Source organism: Oncorhynchus masou, chromosome 28 (genome assembly GCF_036934945.1).
Source record: "Oncorhynchus masou masou isolate Uvic2021 chromosome 28, UVic_Omas_1.1, whole genome shotgun sequence".
NCBI lineage: Eukaryota > Metazoa > Chordata > Actinopteri > Salmoniformes > Salmonidae > Oncorhynchus > Oncorhynchus masou.
In genome coordinates, this window is record NC_088239.1 from 83,975,035 (window position 1) to 83,998,004 (window position 22,970).

General features: G+C 46.3%; 1 protein-coding gene across 2 annotated transcripts; it reads right to left on the bottom strand.

Annotated features, from left to right (window-relative positions):
* Positions 1–729: 729 nt before the first annotated feature.
* On the bottom strand, positions 730–22,728 carry fech (ferrochelatase). Of its 2 annotated transcripts, XM_064943590.1 has the most exons (11): positions 22,484–22,725; positions 21,541–21,667; positions 20,731–20,850; positions 19,433–19,581; positions 16,397–16,531; positions 14,506–14,612; positions 12,189–12,287; positions 9,890–9,997; positions 7,811–7,975; positions 4,207–4,266; positions 730–1,969 (listed from the first exon to the last, which is right to left on the bottom strand). In XM_064943590.1, the coding sequence occupies exons 1-11, from the start codon at positions 22,521–22,523 to the stop codon at positions 1,838–1,840; spliced, it is 1,242 nt and encodes a 413-aa protein (XP_064799662.1). In that variant the 5' UTR covers positions 22,524–22,725; the 3' UTR covers positions 730–1,837. The 2 variants fall into 2 exon arrangements, with proteins under 2 accessions (XP_064799662.1, XP_064799663.1); XM_064943591.1 differs by lacking the exons at positions 730–1,969; positions 4,207–4,266; positions 7,811–7,975 and adding an exon at positions 7,982–8,506 and having other exon boundaries at positions 22,484–22,728.
* Positions 22,729–22,970: the final 242 nt, after the last annotated feature.

Here is a 22,970-nt window from a genome sequence, read left to right on the forward strand (position 1 = left end):
ATAGTTAGACCGGTAACAGGTTCAGAGCTGAGGGAGGTGAGAAGCCAGCCGGGGAGAGAGACCGGGATGGGGACACTGAAGCAGGGAGGTGAGAGGTCAGTCGGGAGAGAGACAGGGATGGGGGACACTGAAGCAGGGAGGTGAGAGGTCAGCCGGGGAGAGAGACAGGGATGGGGGACACTGAAGCAGGGAGGTGAGAGGTCAGCCGGGGAGAGAGACAGGGATGGGGGACACTGAAGCAGGGAGGTGAGAGGTCAGCCGGGGAGAGAGACAGGGATGGGGGAGGTGAGAGGTCAGCCGGGGAGAGACAGGGATAGGGGACACTGCAGAAGGGAGGTGAGAGGCCAGCCGGGGAGAGACAGGGATGGGGTACACTGAAGCAGGGAGGTGAGAGGTCAGCCGGGGAGAGACAGGGATGGGGTACACTGAAGCAGGGAGGTGAGAGGTCAGCCGGGGAGAGAGACAGGGATGGGGGACACTGAAGAAGGGAGGTGAGAGGTCAGCCGGGGAGAGAGGGACAGGGATGGGGGACACTGGGGAAGCAGGGAGGGGGAGGTGAGAGGTCAGCCGGGGAGAGACAGGGATGGGGGAGGTGAGAGGTCAGCCGGGGAGAGACAGGGATGGGGGACACTGCAGAAGGGAGGTGAGAGGTCAGCCGGGGAGAGACAGGGATGGGGGACACTGCAGAAGGGAGGTGAGAGGCCAGCCGGGGAGAGACAGGGATGGGGTATGGGGGAGGTGAGAGGTCAGCCGGGGAGAGACAGGGATGGGGGACACTGAAGCAGGGAGGTGAGAGGTCAGCCGGGGAGAGAGACAGGGATGGGGGACACTGCAGAAGGGAGGTGAGAGGCCAGCCGGGGAGAGAGACAGGGATGGGGGACACTGCAGAAGGGAGGTGAGAGGCCAGCCGGGGAGAGACAGGGACTCATGCAGGGCCAAGATGTGCATCAGCACTTTGTGGAAGTTTAACCAGGGATTATGGTTCCCTATAAGAGATTAGAGGTCAGCGGAGAGGTGAGAGGTCAGAGGAGGCTGCTGGGTGGGAAAGGTAAGAGCATCAACTCTGGATGAGCAGTGCCTCTACAAAGATGGAAGCAGGGATTCTCTAGAGGCCGAGAGGAGATAGAGGGTCTCAAAGCAGGGGACAGTCCACCAGGCTTCAGAGAGGGTCTCAAAGCAGGGGACAGTCCACCAGGCTTCAGAGAGGGTCTCAAAGCAGGGGACAGTCCACCAGGCTTCAGAGAGGGTCTCAAAGCAGGGGACAGTCCACCAGGCTTCAGAGAGGTTCTCAAAGAGACACTGTGGATGACATACCAGAATGGGATGAGGGGATGGGGGACACACGCTTCGCTACAGTCCCTGAGCATGACGTACAAACCAACTGGACAAGCACCAGGTGAGACAGGATACAGTCCAGTTTATCTTCCTGGAAAGAGGGATGAATGGACATAGTTTTCCAGGAATTCAACGGATGGAATGCGAGTGGCGGGGGGGGACGGGGACAGGGGACGGGACAAAATAAGTGCAACTCTACTCGTCTTATAGCTTTAATGCGATGCGTACTGACAGCTTCTTTCCTAGTTTGTCTGCTTCTTCTTCTGGTAGTTACTTAGAAATGTGTGCTCTGTCCCGTAGTAACAGATGGGTAGAAGGTAGGGGACTCAGAATTCCCAGCTGTTCTAGAAATCCCGCTTGGAAGTATCCAGGAATAAGGAAGAAATAAGTAGGAAGTCCAGAATCCTTCAAATAGGATTTCAGGGAAATCAGGACTTTTTTTTGGGGGGGGGATAGTTATCTGCAGTTTGCAACACTAGAAAATGGTTGAGGAGGAAGAGGGTCATTTCTGATTAGCGAAGAAGGCCTTGGTTTCTCCGCAGGTGGGGTTGATACACAGTGGGCAGCGCAGGGTGAGCTGACGGGAGCAGGACTCGTCTGACCTCAGGTGGGTTTGGACCAGGTCTGCCAGAGCCTGAGAGAGGAGGGTCAAGGGTCAAAGTTCAGTTAATTTGTCATATATATACATATATATAAAAATAAATGCTTACCCATAAGCGACCTCGCCATAAACAAAATGAACACCTCCAAAAACAAATACATAGTACGCAGAGAAGCCCGAGTGAAGATGAGAGGGTCGAGTGACGTGGCCGAGTGACGTGGCCGAGTGAGGGGGCCGAGTGAGGGGGCCGAGTGAGGGGGTCGAGTGAGGGGAGAGGGTCGAGTGAGGGGGCCGAGTGAGAGGGTCGAGTGAGGGGGCCGAGTGAGGGGGCCGAGTGAGGGGGCCGAGTGAGGGGGCCGAGTGAGGGTGAGAGGGTCGAGTGAGGGGGCCGAGTGAGGGGGCCGAGTGAGGGGCCGAGTGAGGGTGAGAGGGTCGAGTGAGGGGGTAATGAGAGGGTCGAGTGAGGGGGCCGAGTGAGGGGCCGAGTGAGGGTGAGAGGGTCGAGTGAGGGGGTAATGAGAGGGTCGAGTGAGGGGGCCGAGTGAGGGGCCGAGTGAGGGTGAGAGGGTCGAGTGAGGGGGTAATGAGAGGGTCGAGTGAAGGGGTAGTGAACCAGAAAGAGAGAGAGACAGCCTTTTAGGAGGGCTGAGCCGGAGGGAGGGACGGAGAAGAGGGATAGGCCAACCCCTTTGTTGACCAGCTGTTCCCAGGGCTTTCTTCCCAGCTCAGCTCGCGAGCTGGGGTCTGCTCGGTCTGAGTAGCACTACCCACGGTGCCCCTCTCCCTCCCTCTACCAAACAAACCCCTCACAGATAAGAGGTCATGGATGGGCTGCTGTTTCAAAACGCCTCTCTGAACATCTTTGATTCCAGCACTACTGTTAAACTCTCGCCATCTCTCGGAGTCAGAGCGAGAAGCAGTACGTGCCCCGTATTTGTTTGGTACTGGGGATGTTGAATGATCAACAGTGACGGACAGGGTGCTTTATCAAACGCTCGGGCTGTCTACACATCCATGTAACACACATTGCTAAAGTCATTTTTGATGGTCAGAAAGGAAATGTATGGACATTTTGGCTGATTTATGAGACACATAGAAAATGTATAAAACATGATTATTATTGTCGAGGAATGTATATAAACTTAATTATGTTAAATATGTAAATGAGTTGCCTTTTATTGATGCTATTGTGACACCTGGTGTTTTCTTTATGGAATGGTCTGCTGAGCCATGTGAGAGACACAAACCTCCATCTTTATGGAATGGTCTGCCTTGCCATGTGAGAGACACAAACCTCCATCTTTATGGAATGGTCTGCCCTAGCCATGTGAGAGACACAAACCTCCATCTTTATGGAATGGTCCGCCCTAGCCATGTGCGTCACTTGAGTGAGTCACAGACGTGATCTTCCTGTCCGGTTTTATTATTTGACCATGCTGGTAATTTATGAACATTTGAACATCTTGGCCCCTGTTGTTATAATCTCCACCGGGCACATCCAGAAGAGGGCTGGCCACCCCTCATAGCCTGGTTCCTCTCTAGGTTTCTTCCTAGGTTCTGGCCTTTCTAGGGAGTTTTTCCTAGCCACCGTGCTTCTACACCTGCATTGCTTGCTGTTTGGGGTTTTAGGCTGGGTTTCTGTACAGCACTTTGAGATATCAGCTGATGTACGAAGGGCTATATAAATACATTTGATTTGATTGATTGGAAACCTACGGTTCCCCGGTAAGAACAGAGCATGAAGGGTTATGGGTAACGATGGCGTCATTAAACTGACAGCTGGATTGAGCTGATGGAAGACACCTACAAGTAGAGAGACGGTTTCTACCCTTTCTTTCGGGTTTCATTTGCACGGTGCCACTTGTCATTTTGTACTTCAGAACCACATCACCTGGAACATGTTTAATGTTCATGTCTGGAATTGTTTATTGAACATGTTTAGCCTCATCTGGAATTGAGTTTATTTAGTTACAATTTAGGCTTTACAGAAGAGAAACTCTTAGTCACTAACACACGTTAGCTAACGATGCTACAAAACACTTCAACAGTTTCTAATCTGAAGGCAGCAGCGTTTAAAACGAATAAATAATCTGAGAAGGACCAGGACTTTAAACGCCTGGAATAGTTTCCACAGAACAAGATTTACGTGAAACAAGGCAGGGCAAGTTCACAAAATGTAAGTTGCCGCTTTTGCAAAGGACGACACAGGACCCCGTATGTATAGAGTGAAGAAAACAGTTCAGAATATATATGTCAGTTGCCTCTCGTACCTGGAAAAATATTGGGTTTCCATTCAGAGATTCAGCCCTTCTGATGTTTTCTACGCCACACTGTGAGAGAACATAGGACTTGGTTAACTCTGCACCACAACAAGCAGGAAGGGAAAACCACAGTAGGACATCGAAGAGAGAGACGGGGGGAGAGAGAGAGAGAGACGGGGGAGAGAGAGAGAGAGACGGGGGGGAGAGTCATAGCCTGAGACGGGGGAGTCTAGGAAAGACGGGGGGAGAGAGAGAGAGACTAGGGAGAGAGAGAGAGAGAGACGGGGGGAGAGAGAGAGAGAGACACACCTGCATTGCTTGCTGTTTGGGGTTTTAGGCTGGGTTTCGGGGGAGAGAGACAGCACTTTGAGATATCAGGGGGATGACGAAGGGTTATATAAATACATTTGATTTGATTGGGGCAGAGAGAAACCTACGGGGGCCCGAGAGAAGAACAGAGCATGAAGGGGGGGTAGACGATGGCATCATTAAACGGGGGGAGCTGGATTGAGCTGATGGAAGACACCTGAAGTAGAGAGGACGGGGGGGAGTGGGAGAGAGAGAGACGGGGGAGTGGGAGAGAGAGAGACGGGGGGAGAATCTTTTGATGGAAGGACACTCCTTTTCTATAAAACATCTGTCATGTATAATCTTCACTTCCCAGTTTTCCACATCATAATAAGTTATGAAAGTGTCTTGTTAGGTAAGTAGTTGTGTAAAGAACACTCACTGACCTCTCCCATCAAGAGTACTCGATGTCCAGCTCACACAAACACGTACCTCCTCTCCCAGCACCTGAGAATACTCAATGTCCAGCTCACACAAACACGTTACCTCCTCTCCCAGCACCTGAGAGTACTCGAACAGCTTCAAAACAGTTTCTCCCAGCACCTGAAGGTCCAGCTCACACAAACACGTTTCTCCCAGCACCTAAATACTCTGTCCAGCTCAAGGACCAGGACTTCTCCCAGCACCTGAGAGTACTCAATGTCCAGCTCAACAAGATTTATGTGAGCACCTGAGAGTACTCGATGTCCAGCTCACACAAACACGTACCTCCTCTCCCATCAAGAGTACTCGATGTCCAGCTCACACAAACACGTACCTCCTCTCCCAGCACCTGAGAGTACAGTTCAGATGTCCAGCTCACACAAACACGTACCTCCTCTCCCAGCACCTGAGAGTACTTTCCATTCCAGCTTCACAAACACGTGATGTTTTCTCCCAGCACCTGAGAGAACATAGGATGTCCAGCTCAACAAACACGTACAACTCCCAGCACCTGAGAGTACTCGAAAGCTCACACAAACACGTCGAAGATCAAGAGTACTCGGGATGTCCAGCTCACACAAACACGTACCTCCTCTCCCAGCACCTGAGAGTACTCGATGTCCAGCTCACACAAACACGACCTCCTCTCCCAGCACCTGAGAGTACTCGATGTCCAGCTCACACAAACACGTACCTCCTCTCCCAGCACCTGAGAGAGATGTCCAGCTCACACAAACACGTACCTCCTCTCCCAGCACCTGAGAGTACTCAATGTCCAGCTCACACAAACACGTACCTCCTCTCCCAGCACCTGAGAGTACTCGATGTCCAGCTCACACAAACACGTACCTCCTCTCCCAGCACCTGAGAGTACTCGATGTCCAGCTCACACAAACACGTACCTCCTCTCCCATCAAGAGTACTCGATGTCCAGCTCACACAAACACGTACCTCCTCTCCCAGCACCTGAGAGTACTCGATGTCCAGCTCACACAAACACGTACCTCCTCTCCCAGCACCTGAGAGTACTCGATGTCCAGCTCACACAAACACGTACCTCCTCTCCCAGCACCTGAGAGTACTCGATGTCCAGCTCACACAAACACGTACCCCCTCTCCCAGCACCTGAGAGTACTCGATGTCCAGCTCACACAAACACGTACCTCCTCTCCCATCAAGAGTACTCGGGAGATGTCCAGCTCACACAAACACGTACCTCCTCTCCCAGCACCTGAGAGTACTCGATGTCCAGCTCACACAAACACGTACCTCCTCTCCCAGCACCTGAGAGTACGAGACGATGTCCAGCTCACACAAACACGTACCTCCTCTCCCAGCACCTGAGAGTACTCGATGTCCAGCTCACACAAACACGTACCTCCTCTCCCAGCACCTGAGAGTACTCGATGTCCAGCTCACACAAACACGTAGACTCCTCTCCCAGCACCTGAGAGAGATGTCCAGCTCACACAAACACGTACCTCCTCTCCCAGCACCTGAGAGTACTCGATGTCCAGCTCACACAAACACGTAGATCAAGAGTACTCGGTCCAGCTCACACAAACACGACCTCCTCTCCCAGCACCTGAGAGTACTCGATGTCCAGCTCACACAAACACATACCTCCTCTCCCAGCACCTGAGAGTACTCGATGTCCAGCTCACACAAACACGACCTCCTCTCCCAGCACCTGAGAGTACTCGATGTCCAGCTCACACAAACACGTAGACCTCTCCCAGCACCTGAGAGTACTCGATGTCCAGCTCACACAAACACGTACCTCCTCTCCCAGCACCTGAGAGTACTCAATGTCCAGCTCACACAAACACGTACCTCCTCTCCCAGCACCTGAGAGTACTCAATGTCCAGCTCACACAAACACGTACCTCCTCTCCCAGCACCTGAGAGTACTCGATGTCCAGCTCACACAAACACGGGGACCTCCTCTCCCATCAAGAGTACTCGATGTCCAGCTCACACAAACACGACCTCCTCTCCCAGCACCTGAGAGTACTCGATGTCCAGCTCACACAAACACGTACCTCCTCTCCCAGCACCTGAGAGTACTCGATGTCCAGCTCACACAAACACGTCCTTCTCCCAGCACCTGGAAGTACTCGATGTCCAGCTCAAAAACATCTGTCATGTAGTAATCTGTCCAGCTCACACAAACACGTTTTCCAGCACCATAATAAGTTAGCTCAAAAACACGTGTCCTCCTCTAGCACCTGAAGTAGTTGTGTCCAGCTCACACAAACACGTCACTCCTCTCCCAGCACCTGAGAGTACTCGATGTCCAGCTCACACAAACACGTACCTCCTCTCCCAGCACCTGAGAGTACTCGATGTCCAGCTCACACAAACACGTACCTCCTCTCCCATCAAGAGTACTCGATGTCCAGCTCACACAAACACGTACCTCCTCTCCCAGCACCTGAGAGTACTCGATGTCCAGCTCACACAAACACGTACCTCCTCTCCCAGCACCTGAGAGTACTCGATGTCCAGCTCACACAAACACGTACCTCCTCTCCCAGCACCTGAGAGTACTCGATGTCCAGCACACACAAACACGTACCTCCTCTCCCAGCACCTGAGAGTACTCGATGTCCAGCTCACACAAACACGTACCTCCTCTCCCAGCACCTGAGAGTACTCGATGTCCAGCTCACACAAACACGTACCTCCTCTCCCAGCACCTGAGAGTACTCGATGTCCAGCTCACACAAACACGTACCTCCTCTCCCAGCACCTGAGAGTACTCGATGTCCAGCTCACACAAACACGTACCTCCTCTCCCAGCACCTGAGAGTACTCGATGTCCAGCTCACAAAACACGTACCTCCTCTCCCAGCACCTGAGAGTACTCGATGTCCAGCTCATGCAGTGTTTCGATGTGGTCGCTGGTGAAGGCGATGGGGACCAGCAGCAGGTTTTTCTTCCCCCGTTCACATAGACCTTTGATGACATCATCTGTCTGAGGGCCCAGCCACGGCATAGGACCGACCTAGAGAGGACAGAGACACAATCATCTCTCTGAGGGCCCAGCCACGGCATAGGACCGACCTAGAGAGGACAGAGACACAATCATCTGTCTGAGGGCCCAGCCACGGCATAGGACCGACCTAGAGAGGACAGAGACACAATCATCTGTCTGAGGGCCCAGCCACGGCATAGGACCGACCTAGAGAGGACAGAGACACAATCATCTGTCTGAGGGCCCAGCCACGGCATAGGACCGACCTAGAGAGGACAGAGACACAATCATCTGTCTGAGGGCCCAGCCACGGCATAGGACCGACCTAGAGAGGACAGAGACACAATCATCTGTCTGAGGGCCCAGCCACGGCATAGGACCGACCTAGAGAGGACAGAGACACAATCATCTGTCTGAGGGCCCAGCCACGGCATAGGACCGACCTAGAGAGGACAGAGACACAATCATCTGTCTGAGGGCCCAGCCACGGCATAGGACCGACCTAGAGAGGACAGAGACACAATCATCTGTCTGAGGGCCCAGCCACGGCATAGGACCGACCTAGAGAGGACAGAGACACAATCATCTCTCTGAGGGCCCAGCCACGGCATAGGACCGACCTGTTGTGTCATAGACACAATCATCTGTGTCTCTGAGGGCCCAGCCTGAATACCGGCTCACTTTCCCGTTGAACTCGTCATCTTTCTTCTCAAATCCGCAGGACATAAAACAATATAGGAGGTCGGAGGTCATTCATTTTGTTTTGGCCCCTTTTTCGTGACATCCAATTGGTAGTTACAGGCCCAGCCAACTCCCGTAGGACCGGGACGAGAGAGGACAGAAACACAATCATCTGTCTGAGGGCCCAAGCCAGCCGCACCAAGGTGTCAGAGGACCGTTGTGTTGTGTTTTGCTTGTGTCCCGCTCGCTGAGCGCAATGGGACAAGGTGTCAGCCTCCCCGTGAATACCGGCTCACTTTCCCGTTGAACTCGTCATCTTTCTTCTCAAATCAGCAGGACATAAAACAATATAGGACCAATTGCGCGCCGCCTCATGGATCTCCCGATCACGGCCAGCTGTGACAGCCCTGGGAACGAACCCTGTAATGATGCCTCAAGCACTGCAGAATCTTCGGGATACTTGATTTTGAGACATTTTTCATATTTTTTTTTTGTGTATGATCTTCATACGAATTAAAAACTACGGATCTTTTTTTACGATGATTTCACACACAAAAACAAGCGGATCTCTGTGAAAATGTCAACGGAGCACTGAACCTACACTAATCTTTAATTTTCAAAGCCTTTTACATTTACTTCAGCTTGTGGCTAATTTAGCTTTTTTTTCCCGCGACTCATCGGAAAACAACTTTGAAGACTACAACCACAAAATGTAACATTTGTCTTGGTAAAAAAAAAAGAGTGTATTTTATAACAAAAGGAAGTGCGATTTCGTCACCGAAGAGCGTTCACACTCATTCTGGGGTAGAGTGGACCGCCTTCACCGTATTGCATCAGCCTGGATGGAGAAACCCTTTCACCACAAGAACACTACAGAACAACACAGTCCTGAAACATACTATTTAACCAGCGGCTCTGTGCGTTGACCCTGAACTAGAAACGTGGAGAGGTAACCATGAGTTAGTGGTTAGAGCGTTGGACTAGTAACCGAAAGGTTGCAAGTTCGAATCCCCGAGCTGACAAGGTACAAATCTGTCGTTCTGCCCCTGAACAGGCAGTTAACCCACTGTTCCTAGACCAGTTAACCCACTGTTCCTAGGCCGTCATTGAAAATAAGAATTTGTTCTTAACTGACTTGCCTAGTAAAATAAAAGTAAAACAAAAAAAAAAAATTAAATTAAAAAGTCATCTAAGTTTTGAGGCTGTAATTCTCTCTGCGCCACAGAAGAAAGACAAAACAGTGTGTGTGTGTGGGGTCCTTACCCTGGACTGCCAGACCAGACGGTAAGGATTACAGTGCCCTAGTCTCTCCATGACTCTCTGCACAGTGGCCCCAACCTCCTGAGGGTATGGATCTCCCCTGTTCACCACCTGCAGAGAGAATGAGACAACAATGAGACAACAATGAGACAACAAAGAGACAACAAAGAGACAACAAAGAGACAACAAAGAGACAACAATGAGACAACAAAGAGACAACAAAGAGACAACAAAGAGACAACAAAGAGACAACAAAGAGACAACACAGAGACAACACAGAGACAACAATGAGACAACAATGAGACAACAATGAGACAACACAGAGACAACACAGAGACAACACAGAGACAACAGAGACAACAGAGACAACAAAGAGACAACAAAGAGACAACAAAGAGACAACAAAGAGACAACAATGAGACAACAAAGAGACAACAAAGAGACAACAAAGAGACAACACAGAGACAACACAGAGACAACACAGAGACAACAATGAGACAACAATGAGACAACACAGAGACAACACAGAGACAACACAGAGACAACACAGAGACAACACAGAGACAACAGAGACAACAAAGAGACAACAAAGAGACAACAATGAGACAACACAGACAACAATGAGACAACAATGAGACAACAATGAGACAACAATGAGACAACAAAGAGACAACAAAGAGACAACAAAGAGACAACAATGAGACAACAATGAGACAACAATGAGACAACAATGAGACAACAATGAGACAACAAAGAGACAACAAAGAGACAACAAAGAGACAACAAAGAGACAACAAAGAGACAACAAAGAGACAACACAGAGACAACACAGAGACAACAATGAGACAACAATGAGACAACAATGAGACAACACAGAGACAACACAGAGACAACACAGAGACAACAGAGACAACAGAGACAACAAAGAGACAACAAAGAGACAACAATGAGACAACAATGAGACAACAAAGAGACAACAAAGAGACAACACAGAGACAACACAGAGACAACAGAGACAACAGAGACAACAAAGAGACAACAAAGAGACAACAATGAGACAACAATGAGACAACAAAGAGACAACAAAGAGACAACAAAGAGACAACACAGAGACAACACAGAGACAACAAAGAGACAACACAGAGACAACACAGAGACAACACAGAGACAACAGAGAGACAACAAAGAGACAACAAAGAGACAACAAAGAGACAACAAAGAGACAACACAGAGACAACAAAGAGACAACACAGAGACAACAAGAGACAACACAGAGACAACAGAGAGACAACAAAGAGACAACAAAGAGACAACAAAATGAGACAACAAAGAGACAACAAAGAGACAACAAAGAGACAACAAAGAGACAACAAAGAGACAACAATGAGACAACAATGAGACAACAATGAGACAACAATGAGACAACAAAGAGACAACAAAGAGACAACAATGAGACAACAATGAGACAACAATGAGACAACAATGAGACAACAATGAGACAACAAAGAGACAACAATGAGACAACAAAGAGACAACAAAGAGACAACAAAGAGACAACACAGACAACAATGAGACAACAATGAGACAACAAAGAGACAACAATGAGACAACAAAGAGACAACAAAGAGACAACAAAGAGACAACAAAGAGACAACAATGAGACAACAATGAGACAACAAAGAGACAACAATGAGACAACAAAGAGACAACAAAGAGACAACAAAGAGACAACAATGAGACAACAATGAGACAACAAAGAGACAACAATGAGACAACAATGAGACAACAATGAGACAACAATGAGACAACAATGAGACAACAAAGAGACAACAATGAGACAACAAAGAGACAACAGTGAGACAACAATGAGACAACAATGAGACAACACTGGAAACTCGCCTGGTTACCCATCTTGACAGACAACACTCACCCCTTCTTTCTCATTAAAAACTTTTTCAAAGCAAAATGTAAATAAAAAAAAATCAATCAAATAGATTTATATAGCCCTTTTCACAAAAACATAAAAAGTGCTTTAGTTACCAATGTTTATTTTTGGGAAAACATGTATCACGAGTCTTCAATGAAATCCTCAATTAGTAACATCCTGATAACGTCTCAGAGGGATATGTATTTTATGGATACAATACTCACAGATCCATAGTGTACAACACTGAACCGTCACACATCCCTACTATTTCCACTGATAATGTCTGGCATGTAAGTAGCCCCCCCCTCAGCGTACAACACATGCCGATGTCATGACGATTAGAATGCGTGTCCTTAGCAACAGTCCTGTACTCACAGACAAGGGTAGCGAGTGAGCTGAGAACAGGATAACCACATCGTCCCTCTTCTCTGGGGGAAACATCTGCAGCTCGTTGAGGACATGCTGGGAGAAACACTACAGAGAAAATACAGATATATTATAAGGACACATGTCATAATCAATTTTTAAAAAGTGCAGCGTGTTCCATTTGGCTGCTGGGGGAGGGGGGGGCAAGGAGACCCCCAGCTCCGCTAAACCTTTGAAAACTACAGTTGAATTTCTGACCCACTGGAATTGTGATACAGTGAATTATAAGTGAAATAATCTGTCTGTAAACAATTGTTGGAACAATGACTTGTGTCATGTACAAAGTAGATGTCCTAAACCGACATGCCAAAACTATAGGTTTGTTAACAAGAAATGTGTGGAGTGGTATGAAAAACGAGTTTTAATGAATCCAACCTAAGTGTATGTAAATGTCGACTTAGTTGTGACTCTGCTCCTGAAGAGGTGATGATATAACAATCAAATAGTTATAACGTTTATTTAACAATCCAAGTCAATGATTATAGAGGATCTGCGGGTCTCCTTGCCAGTCTGGGGGGGAGAATTACCCCTTTTTTCTCCTTAATTCCATGGCAGGGTAGCCTAGTGGTTAGAGTGTTGGACTAGTAACCGGAAGGTTGTGAGTTCAAACCCCCGAGCTGACAAGGTACAAATCTGTCGTTCTGCCCCTGAACAGGCCGTCATTGAAAATAAGAATTTGTTCTTAACTGACTTGCCTAGTTAAATAATGGTTTAAAAAAAAAAAAAAAAAAAAAAAAAAAAATTGGTAGTAGTTACTGTCTTGTCTTAACAAGCGAGGTTAAAGAGAACATTCCCCCCCAAATCGAACACTCTGCACTGCACTGTGGCGTTTTATTGATAGTGACCTATACCATGACTCACTGCAGAGACAGTACAGATATTATCAGGCGGACATTTACACCATGACTCAACGACCAGTCTGCTCTTCGGAGGGATTGTCCGTGTTGGTTTTCATTAGTGCACACCGTGCCAAAACGTTTTGCAAACGGAGAACCAACCTCAACCAAAAGAAAGAGCTTTTCTAGTAGTCCCCTCCTTGGTTTGGTGTATTTTCTTCCATTTACATTTACATTTAAGTCATTTAGCAGACGCTCTTATCCAGAGCGACTTACATGAACACAACACTGACGTAGGACGACATGTCCTAAAGATGTTCTCTTTAACCTCGCTTGTTAATTCCTACTCAGTTTTCACTTTAAATTCCCACTGGAACAGGGGATGGAAAAGGTAGACAAAGTCACTCTGGGAACTCCACAACGGACAACTCCACAACGGACAACTCCACAACGGACTACTCCACAACGGACTACTCCACAACGGACTACTCCACAACGGACAACTCCACAACGGACAACTCCACAACGGACAACTCCACAACGGACAACTCCACAACGGACAACTCCACAACGGACAACTCCACAACGGACAACTCCACAACGGACAACTCCACAACGGACAACTCCACAACGGACAACTCCACAATGAACAAATCCTAGGACTGAAGAAACAATGAACAGGTGCCTCCCGGGTGGCTCAGGGGTCTAAGGTTGTGCCACCAGAGATTCTGGGTTCGAGCCCAGGCTCTGTAGCAGCCGGGCCCTCGACCGGGAGCTCCGTGGGGCGACGCACAATTGGTCCAGCGTCTCCCAGGTTAGGGGAGGGTTTGGCAAGAAGCAGATTGGCTTGGTTGGGTCGTGTTTCGGAGGACGCATGGCTCTCGACCTCCGTCTCTCCCAGGTCCGTACGGGAGTAGTAGCGATGAGAGAAGACAGTAACTACTACCAATAGGATACCATGAAATTAGGGAGAAAAAGGGGGTAATCACCCCCCCCCCCCACTGGAACAGAAAAGGAGTGAGTGAAAAGGAGTGCACTACGTAATAGAGAAGGGCTCCTTCTCAGGCACAGCCAATGACAGCCCAGATATATCCATGACATCATATGTTCTGTTGTTGCCATAAAACACTCCTTTAACCATGACTACAGTTCAATTTAACCTAGAGTAACATCACTGACTTCAGCGCTACCTCTTCAAATGGGGGTCACGGGCGACTCCAGAAATAGCCATGGGTATTCTCTTTTTGGGGTTAACCCCCGACTAAAGTTAGTTATTGTCCTTTCTTAACCTCAACAGATTATAACAATCTGATAATGTGAGTGGATTTGCCATCCAGGTGAAAACAACATCGAGGTTATCAGAGGGAATTTAGACCCCCGTAACTTACGTGCTGAATCATTTTGACTGTAGACAAGTTAGGTAGTCTCACCTCGACCAATAGGGGGTGTGTGGGCCAGCGGTCGATGACACTCCACCTCATCTTAGGCCGGTCTCCTCTGCTGCTGTAGTATCGGTAGATAGCGTTCAGACTGCTGCCTTGTTTTCAACAACAAAACAACATCATCATTAAAAAAAAACACAACAACATGACATCTCATCACGTCAAAGAGCGAGGCAACGGAATAGAGAAACATCGGTTGAGAATTCAAATCGGGCGGGGGGTCACTTAGAAATGTCCTTGTTTTTGGAAGAAAAGCACTTTTTTTTTTGTCCATTAAAATGACATCAAATTGATCAGAAATACTGTGTAGACATTGTCAATGTTGTTAATGACTATTGTAGCTGGAAAACGGAAGATTTTCAATAGGATTTCCAATCAGGCTTCTAACAATTAGCCTTTTTAAAATGATAAACTTGGATTCGCTAACACAACGTCTCATTGGAGCACAGGAGTGATGGTTGCTGATAAATGGGCCTAAATGTAGATATTCCAATAAGAAAATAAATAGTAATAAAATCTACATTTGTATTTCTGATTCATTTTGATGTTATTTTTAAAAATTGACAACAAAACAAAAAAAATAACAAGGACATTTCTAAGTGACCCCCCACCCCCTCAAAACTTTTGAACGGTACTGTGTTTACATAGCCTTTACACAGTGCTTTACAAAAGTACTAGTAAGTCGATGGGATGTGGGGTGTGGCGTCTCCAGTCTCCCTGTGTCGAAAAGAGCAAGATTAAGTCCTCTAATCAGTAACTCCCAGACCAAGACTAACTCTACTCATAATATCAAAAAAAAAATTAAAGACACAAGATGTGATTGGGTGACAAGGGCAGAACAGGGACAGTAGTGGACGAGGGGAGTTACAATGTGAAGCACTATGAGGACATTGGAAAACGTACATCAACCTTTTATTATAGGGAACGTGGGAAAGAAAAAGGGGGATACCTAGATTTATTACCTTGTCAGCTCGACCCCAGTTCTACCTGTTGTAGAGCAGCTGTACTGTAGTGGGTCTACCTGTTGTAGAGCAGCTGTACTGTAGTGGGTCTACCTGTTGTAGAGCAGCTGTACTGTACTGGGTCTACCTGTTGTAGAGCAGCTGTACTGTACTGGGTACTGGGCCTACCTGTTGTAGAGCAGCTGTACTGTACTGGGCCTACCTGTTGTAGAGCAGCTGTACTGTACTGGGTCTACCTGTTGTAGAGCAGCTGTACTGTACTGGGTCTACCTGTTGTAGAGCAGCTGTACTGGGTCTACCTGTTGTAGAGCAGCTGTACTGTACTGGGTACTGGGTCTACCTGTTGTAGAGCAGCTGTACTGTACTGGGTCTACCTGTTGTAGAGCAGCTGTACTGTACTGGGTACTGGGCCTACCTGTTGTAGAGCAGCTGTACTGTACTGGGTCTACCTGTTGTAGAGCAGCTGTACTGGGTCTACCTGTTGTAGAGCAGCTGTACTGTACTGGGTACTGGGCCTACCTGTTGTAGAGCAGCTGTACTGTACTGGGTCTACCTGTTGTAGAGCAGCTGTATTGTGGGTACTGGGTCTACCTGTTGTAGAGCAGCTGTATTGTGGGTACTGGGCCTACCTGTTGTAGAGCAGCTGTACTGTACTGGGCCTACCTGTTGTAGAGCAGCTGTACTGTACTGGGTCTACCTGTTGTAGAGCAGCTGTACTGTACTGGGTCTACCTGTTGTAGAGCAGCTGTACTGTACTGGGTCTACCTGTTGTAGAGCAGCTGTATTGTGGGTACTGGGCCTACCTGTTGTAGAGCATCTGTATTGTGGGTAGTGGGCCTACCTGTGGTAGAACAGCTGTATTGTGGGTACTGGGCCTACCTGTGGTAGAACAGCTGTATTGTGGGTACTGGGCCTACCTGTGGTAGAACAGCTGTATTGTGGGTACTGGGTGAAAGCCACTGCTCTCTCTACTCCATCCTTCTCCATCTCCTCAATAGCCTCCTCCGTCAGAGGATGCACGTAGCGGAACCCGATGTAGAATTTATGAGGAGCTGTAGACGTAAAACAAAAACCGTGAGAACTGTGAAGCGGAGTAATAAAATGATATTTCTCACTTCACATCTATCTAAGCATTAGTAAATGGATATTAACAAGTATATACTTAGGGAATATAATTGAATTAGGCCATCTACAAGCTCTCCACGTTAGGCCAAAACACAGAGTGGTCTTATGTAAGACGGGCCCACGTAAAGCTAACACACATCCCCCGTTATCAGTAAAGTGTGGTGTAGGGGTGTGGGAACAAAACACTCCTCAACTATCTCCCCACCACACCCAGCCAGTGTCAACGACCGTTAAAACACGACAGCGATGAAACATTCGGCCTGTTCGTTTTGGCGACTGTGGCCTCTCGTGTGGCCCAGTGTTAGCGCTGCTGCCTAAAGCATATAGTAACCAGTGTGTGACACGCTCTCCTTTCACTCACACCTATCTGCAGGCACATTACGGAACAGGCCAGGTCATCATCAATTATGAAAATATATATTTGTTTAATTATAATAATACATATATATTTTTTTAAAGGGTGCGACCAATCAGCCTGGGTATGGCTTTACCAAGCATTTTTTTAAATTTTTTTAAAATTGTATTTCCTTCATCAGTGTTCTTTTAAAATTAGGCATATTCTGAAAAGAAATAGGTGACAGCTTGTTTGATTCAAAGCAAGACAACCATGCAGGAGCAACGGAGACATTTTGTTTTTTTATAAAGGCTATTGTTTAAAAAACATATATATATTTTTTTCCGATCAACTGTAACACGTGAGTGTAACAGAGCCAGTTACAACCGAAATATCTGGTCATCAATAGATTAGAGAGAGAGAGAAAAAAAGAAGAAGCTTTTAGCCACATATCGTCAGGCAGGTCCTTGTTCCTCCAACTGCCGTCATACGGGGGGGGGTTATTTGGCCAAGTTCTGAGCAAACCTTAAACCTTCAATTGTATTTTATATTTATTTATTTTATTGTTGGATATAAGAGTGTAAAACACCAGGAAGTCATCTCATTTAAATTTACATTTAAGTCATTTAGCAGACGCTCTTATCCAGAGCGACTTACAAATTGGTGAATTCACCTTCTGACATCCAGTGGAACAGCCACTTTACAAGTGATTTTAATGTTGTATATCTGTTAAAAAAGTATTCTCACATATTGCTCTATTACATGTGATCACATCACAAATGATAAACAAGGTATGAAAAGATTTACGTTTAAGTCAAATTTTATATCTATTTGTGCTTCTTGCGGGTCAATTTGCAGTCTGTAAATTCTATGTAAATATGTTCCGGCCCTACGACCATCCCCTCGAGGAGAGGAAATTGTTTCGTGGCTGAATCTCGTTGATGATCCCTGACCTATGACATTGGTTGGTTCCTTGTTAAAGCCTCTTACGATAGCCCACTCCAAAGAAACAAAAATGGTACATAGTCACGAAAGAAAAATGGGGTTGTTTTAATAAATGATATATATATTTTTTTGAAAACAAAACAATGTATGGAGCTACATTTGGAGAGGCAGTATCCTGTGAAGAGCAAAGGAAAAGACATTGACCGTCGGAATGATGCGGAACCCTGGTAAAGCCTGGGCTATGAAGTGTTACAGTCTGGGCTATGAAGTGTTACATATGGGCTATGAAGTGTTACAGTATGGGCTAATGTCTATGGGCTATGAAGTGTTACATATGGGCTATGAAGTGTTACAGCCTAAGTGAAGTGAAGTGTTACATATGGGCAGTATGGGCTATGAAGTGTCACAGTATGGGCTATGAAGTGTTACGTATGGGCTATGAAGTGTTACGTATGAACTATGAAGTGTTACAGCCTGGGCTATGAAGTGTTACGTATGGGCTATGAAGTGTTACAACCTGGGCTATGAAGTGTTACAGCCTGGGCTATGAAGCGTCACAGTATGGGCTATGAAGTGTTACAGTCTGGGCTATGAAGTGTTACGTATGGGCTATGAAGTGTTACAACCTGGGCTATGAAGTGTTACAGCCTGGGCTATGAAGTGTTACAGTCTGGGCTATGAAGTGTTACAGCCTGGGCTATGACGTGTTACAGTCTGGGCTATGAAGTGTTACATATGGGCTATGACGTGTTACAGTCTGGGCTATGAAGTGTTACATATGGGCTATGACGTGTTACATATGGGCTATGAAGTGTTACAGTCTGGGCTATGAAGTGTTATGTATGGGCTATGAAGTGTTACATATGGGCTATGAAGTGTTACATATGGGCTATGAAGTGTTACATATGGGCTATGACGTGTTACAGTCTGGGCTATGAAGTGTTACAGCCTGGGCTATGACGTGTTACATATGGGCTATGAAGTGTTACAGCCTGGGCTATGACGTGTTACAGCCTGGGCTATGACGTGTTACAGCCTGGGCTATGACGTGTTACATATGGGCTATGAAGTGTTACAGCCTGGGCTATGAAGTGTTACAGCCTGGGCTATGAAGTGTTACAGCCTGGGCTATGAAGTGTTACATATGGGCTATGAAGTGTTACATATGGGCTATGAAGTGTTACATATGGGCTATGAAGTGTTACATATGGGCTATGAAGTGTTACATATGGGCTATGAAGTGTTACAGCCTGGGCTATGAAGTGTTACAGCCTGGGCTATGAAGTGTTACAGCCTGGGCTATGAAGTGTTACAGCCTGGGCTATGAAGTGTTACAGTCTGGGCTATGAAGTGTTACATATGGGCTATGAACAGTGGGCTTGACGTGTTACAGTGGGCTATGAAGTGTTACAGCCTGGGCTATGAAGTGTTACGTATGGGCTATGAAGTGTTACAGCCTGGGCTATGAAGTGTTACAGTCTGGGCTATGAAGTGTTACGTATGGGCTATGAAGTGTTACAGCCTGGGCTATGAAGTGTTGCAGTCTGACCTGTTTCCGGACACATCTCATCCAGCAGTTTGACCATGCCCTCCCCCTGCATGGTGGTCCAGGCCTTGATAGGAGAGCCACCTCCGATCCGGCTGTACTGCTCCTGGATCTTAGGGGTACGCCTCTTCGCTATGAACGGCCCAAGTCGACTGAGGAGGAAGAGAGATTCACATTGTCATAAATCATGTCAACTTCTGGAGGAATAGAGGGAGCAATACCCTGACGAAGACAGCTTGGCTGTCGAAACGTTGGTATTAAATTATTGCATCTGAGCTCCGAGAGTGTGCGGCTCTCTTTTATTTTCAAGTTTCCACTCCGCTAGCCAGCATCTCGTCTTAATAGGTGTGCGTTTCTTTTTCTTCTAAAACTTCTGGAGTAATAAAACGTAGCTTGGTCCCAAGATCATTCGGAGAGTATTCAGACGCCTTGACCCCCCCCAAAATGTTCTTACATTACAGCCTTATTTTAAAAAGGAATAAATTAATTTTCCCTCTTCATCCAATCTACACATAATACCAAAGCCAAAACAATTGTCTTATATTTTCTCTGTATACCACAGATACAATTATTTGCAAGGTCCCTCAATAATCAAGTAATGAATTTAAGGGCACCTATTCGTAATGTTTTTTTTTTTTTTTTTTAAACACAACAGACGCTGAACATCCCTTTGAGCATGATAAAGTTATTAATTAGGCTTTGGATGGTGTATCAATACACCCAGTCACTGCAAAGATACAGGCGTCCTTCCTAACTCAGTTGCTGGAGAGGAAGGAAACTGTTCAGGGATTTAACCACGAGGCCACTGGTGACTTTAAAACAGAGTTTAATGTCCAGGATATGAAAAAAAACAAAAAAAACAGGGATGTAAACGAATTTGTCCACATAATTTGAGAGAAATAAGCTTTTTGTGCGTATGGAACATTTCTGGGATCTTTTATTTCAGCTCGTGAAACATGGGACCAACACTTTACATGTTGTGTTTATATTTTTGATCGGTGAAATCTACTTATGGCAAGACGGCACAAACCGATCTTGGGCCTAGCAAACATAAATGTACCTTGTCCTTGTGTGTGTTGTAACGGTTTTGACTTGAGGTTATTGTTTGTAGGGGTGTCAGGTAGGTTGAAAATATTGATCTCTCTTTTTTTTTGTTTGGGAGGGAATGAGTCCCATCTGGTCAGTCAAGTAGACACCAATAAAAAGGACTCATGTAAAAGTCAATATGTAAATACTCTTTTCGTAAACCCTTAAAACACTGGAAATAACTCCAGAGCAAATCACAGCGCGAGAACACTTACTTCTGAACAGGAAGCTTCATTAGATCGGTGTCGGAGAAGAGGCGCAGCAGGAAATCGTGAACATCGTCCAGTTTCTCAGGTCCTCCCATGTTCATCATTAGGATCCCCGTTTTGGGCTTTCTGCAAGGATAAGTACAGTACTACATTAATACTGCATCACTATTTACAATTGTAACATTAAGACGTCTAAGCAAGTATCCAAGTATTTTGGTTTCTGTGTGGATGTGTACAGTAGTACTGTGCTATTCAGAACTGAAACAGCCAAGCAGATATCCCTTGTATAAATCTGATATCTAGGCATGTATCCAGAAAGAGCTGCCATTGAAACACATGGAGCAAGGTCGTACGAGGGCTCTACCAACTACATAACCAACTGGCACGCACCCCCCTTAGGCCTAAAATAAGAGCGTTGGACTTAAATGCCTATACTACTGTACTATACTGTGGACAGTAGGTATTTATTCAGGCCCTGTATTGAAGTGATGCCACACAAAAAAAACGATAGTTTGTTGCTTGCTCAGTCTTACATTTAACATTTACATTTTTTAGAGACCCCATCTCTTCATTGAACGTCAGTCTGCAATACTTTTTTGGGGGTGTGTAAGCAACACAGCTCACATTACACAGCTTTGTGCATCTACATGTGTTTCACTTGGATCTCAATTTAGTCCTTTCATCAACATAGAAGTACAGGGTCGTGTCCACACGCAGTTTCTCACTCAACACATTTCAGTATGAATGACAACAGGGTAAAAGAGAACTTGAATCGAAGGGATATTCATTCCCTGTCTCTAGTCTATTGTACTGGACCTGTTTTCTACCGCTTCTGGGGTCGCTGTGGAGGCTGGCTGGGCGAAGGCTGCAACGGTTGCACTACTAGACTGTCTTCTGAGAGGAGTCGAAACACACAGGCTTACGGCGTTACTGCACCTGGCAACTGAAGGGACGAGAGAGAGAGAGAGATAAGATTAAAGTCAAAATCAGACATTTAAATTGATATACTTCCTTCTAAGCCGATGTCTAAAACAGGTAGGGGAGTCAAGCTTGGGAGCGGCAACTTTAGTATTTGTTATTAAGAATAGTTTAGTAGACTAGTAGTAGTTGCCAAATATATATATATTTCTAATTGGCTGCAGTAGCAATCAGTGAACACTAAGCGGCGCAGAATTATTATGCAAGTTGAACAAAATGTCAATTGTGTAACTTTGAGTTGCATTAGCTAAATAAAACGTTTCATTGCCTCAATTTTAGCCTCAGTAGCTTTTTTTTTCTCTCCATAGTTTAATTTAACTCCTGGAAGAGCTCAATAATATGACATAGAGCAGTTTGACAAAAGGTTTAGTAAACATTAGTATGTGTGTGGTTAGTCCTTCGAACAAACCAGCTAGAAGCAATACTTGCTAGTTTAGCTTTTGATTTTGGCATATTATTGCGATTATAATTCAAACTGAAATATCTACGAGAATATAATGATATAATATTGAGGCATCGGTGAAGTCCGGTCTCACGAAATACCTTATTCTCAACCTGAAGGTTAAAAAGCCAATGCTAACTAGCTAGCGAGTGTGGTAAAAGGCTTGGTGGTGGGCAAGATAAACTAGCATTTGGCTCTTAGCTAACTAGCCATCCAGCAAATACATGTCAAAGATACAGTTAACTTCTGTGTTCATGTTCTTGTGCTGCTGCTAACTAACCAGCTATCTGTACAGCTAGCTCGCGAACATTAGCACAAAGTAGCTATCCATCCACTTACATTGAATGAGCCGAGTCGCCCTTCCCAATACAGACATCATGTTTCAACGGAGGATTTCTATACTTCTAGGAGCGATTTGGTCCAGTCGGCGGATCGTATTTGTCTTTATAACAAATGGCGTGGTCGACCAGCTAAATTCCCCCTAGCATCTAACACCCGAGGAGTGACACTGACAGAAAGCACACTAACAGCACTTGTCACGTGTGTTTACAAGCCATGCCTGTGCTCTGATGTAGGAGGCTGTGCACTCCCCTAGCCTGGTCGTCCAGGAAGTAGCCCATGGTGTCCTAGTAACTTTAGGTGCGGTTCTGTTCCATTCCATAAAACCACCAAAAACACATGAAACGTTTTATTTAGCTAATGCAACTTAAAATATATATATATAAAAAAAAAAATGACAATATAGCCAATTTTGACTGCAGCTGGCATATCTAAGGGGAAAACAAAGTTAGCCTACAGGACAAGACTCATGACGCATTAACCTGCA

Bases quoted from the DNA above. Each gene is read 5' to 3' on its own strand.
- fech (XM_064943590.1), bottom strand. From the start codon at position 22,523: ATGATGTCTGTATTGGGAAGGGCGACTCGGCTCATTCAAT. The intron at 21,668-22,483 runs GTAAGTGGATGG...TCGTCCCTTCAG, and splicing joins GGCGACTCGGCTCATTCAAT to TTGCCAGGTGCAGTAACGCC. The intron at 12,288-14,505 runs GTGAGACTACCT...TTTTCTCTGTAG, and splicing joins CACACCCCCTATTGGTCGAG to TGTTTCTCCCAGCATGTCCT.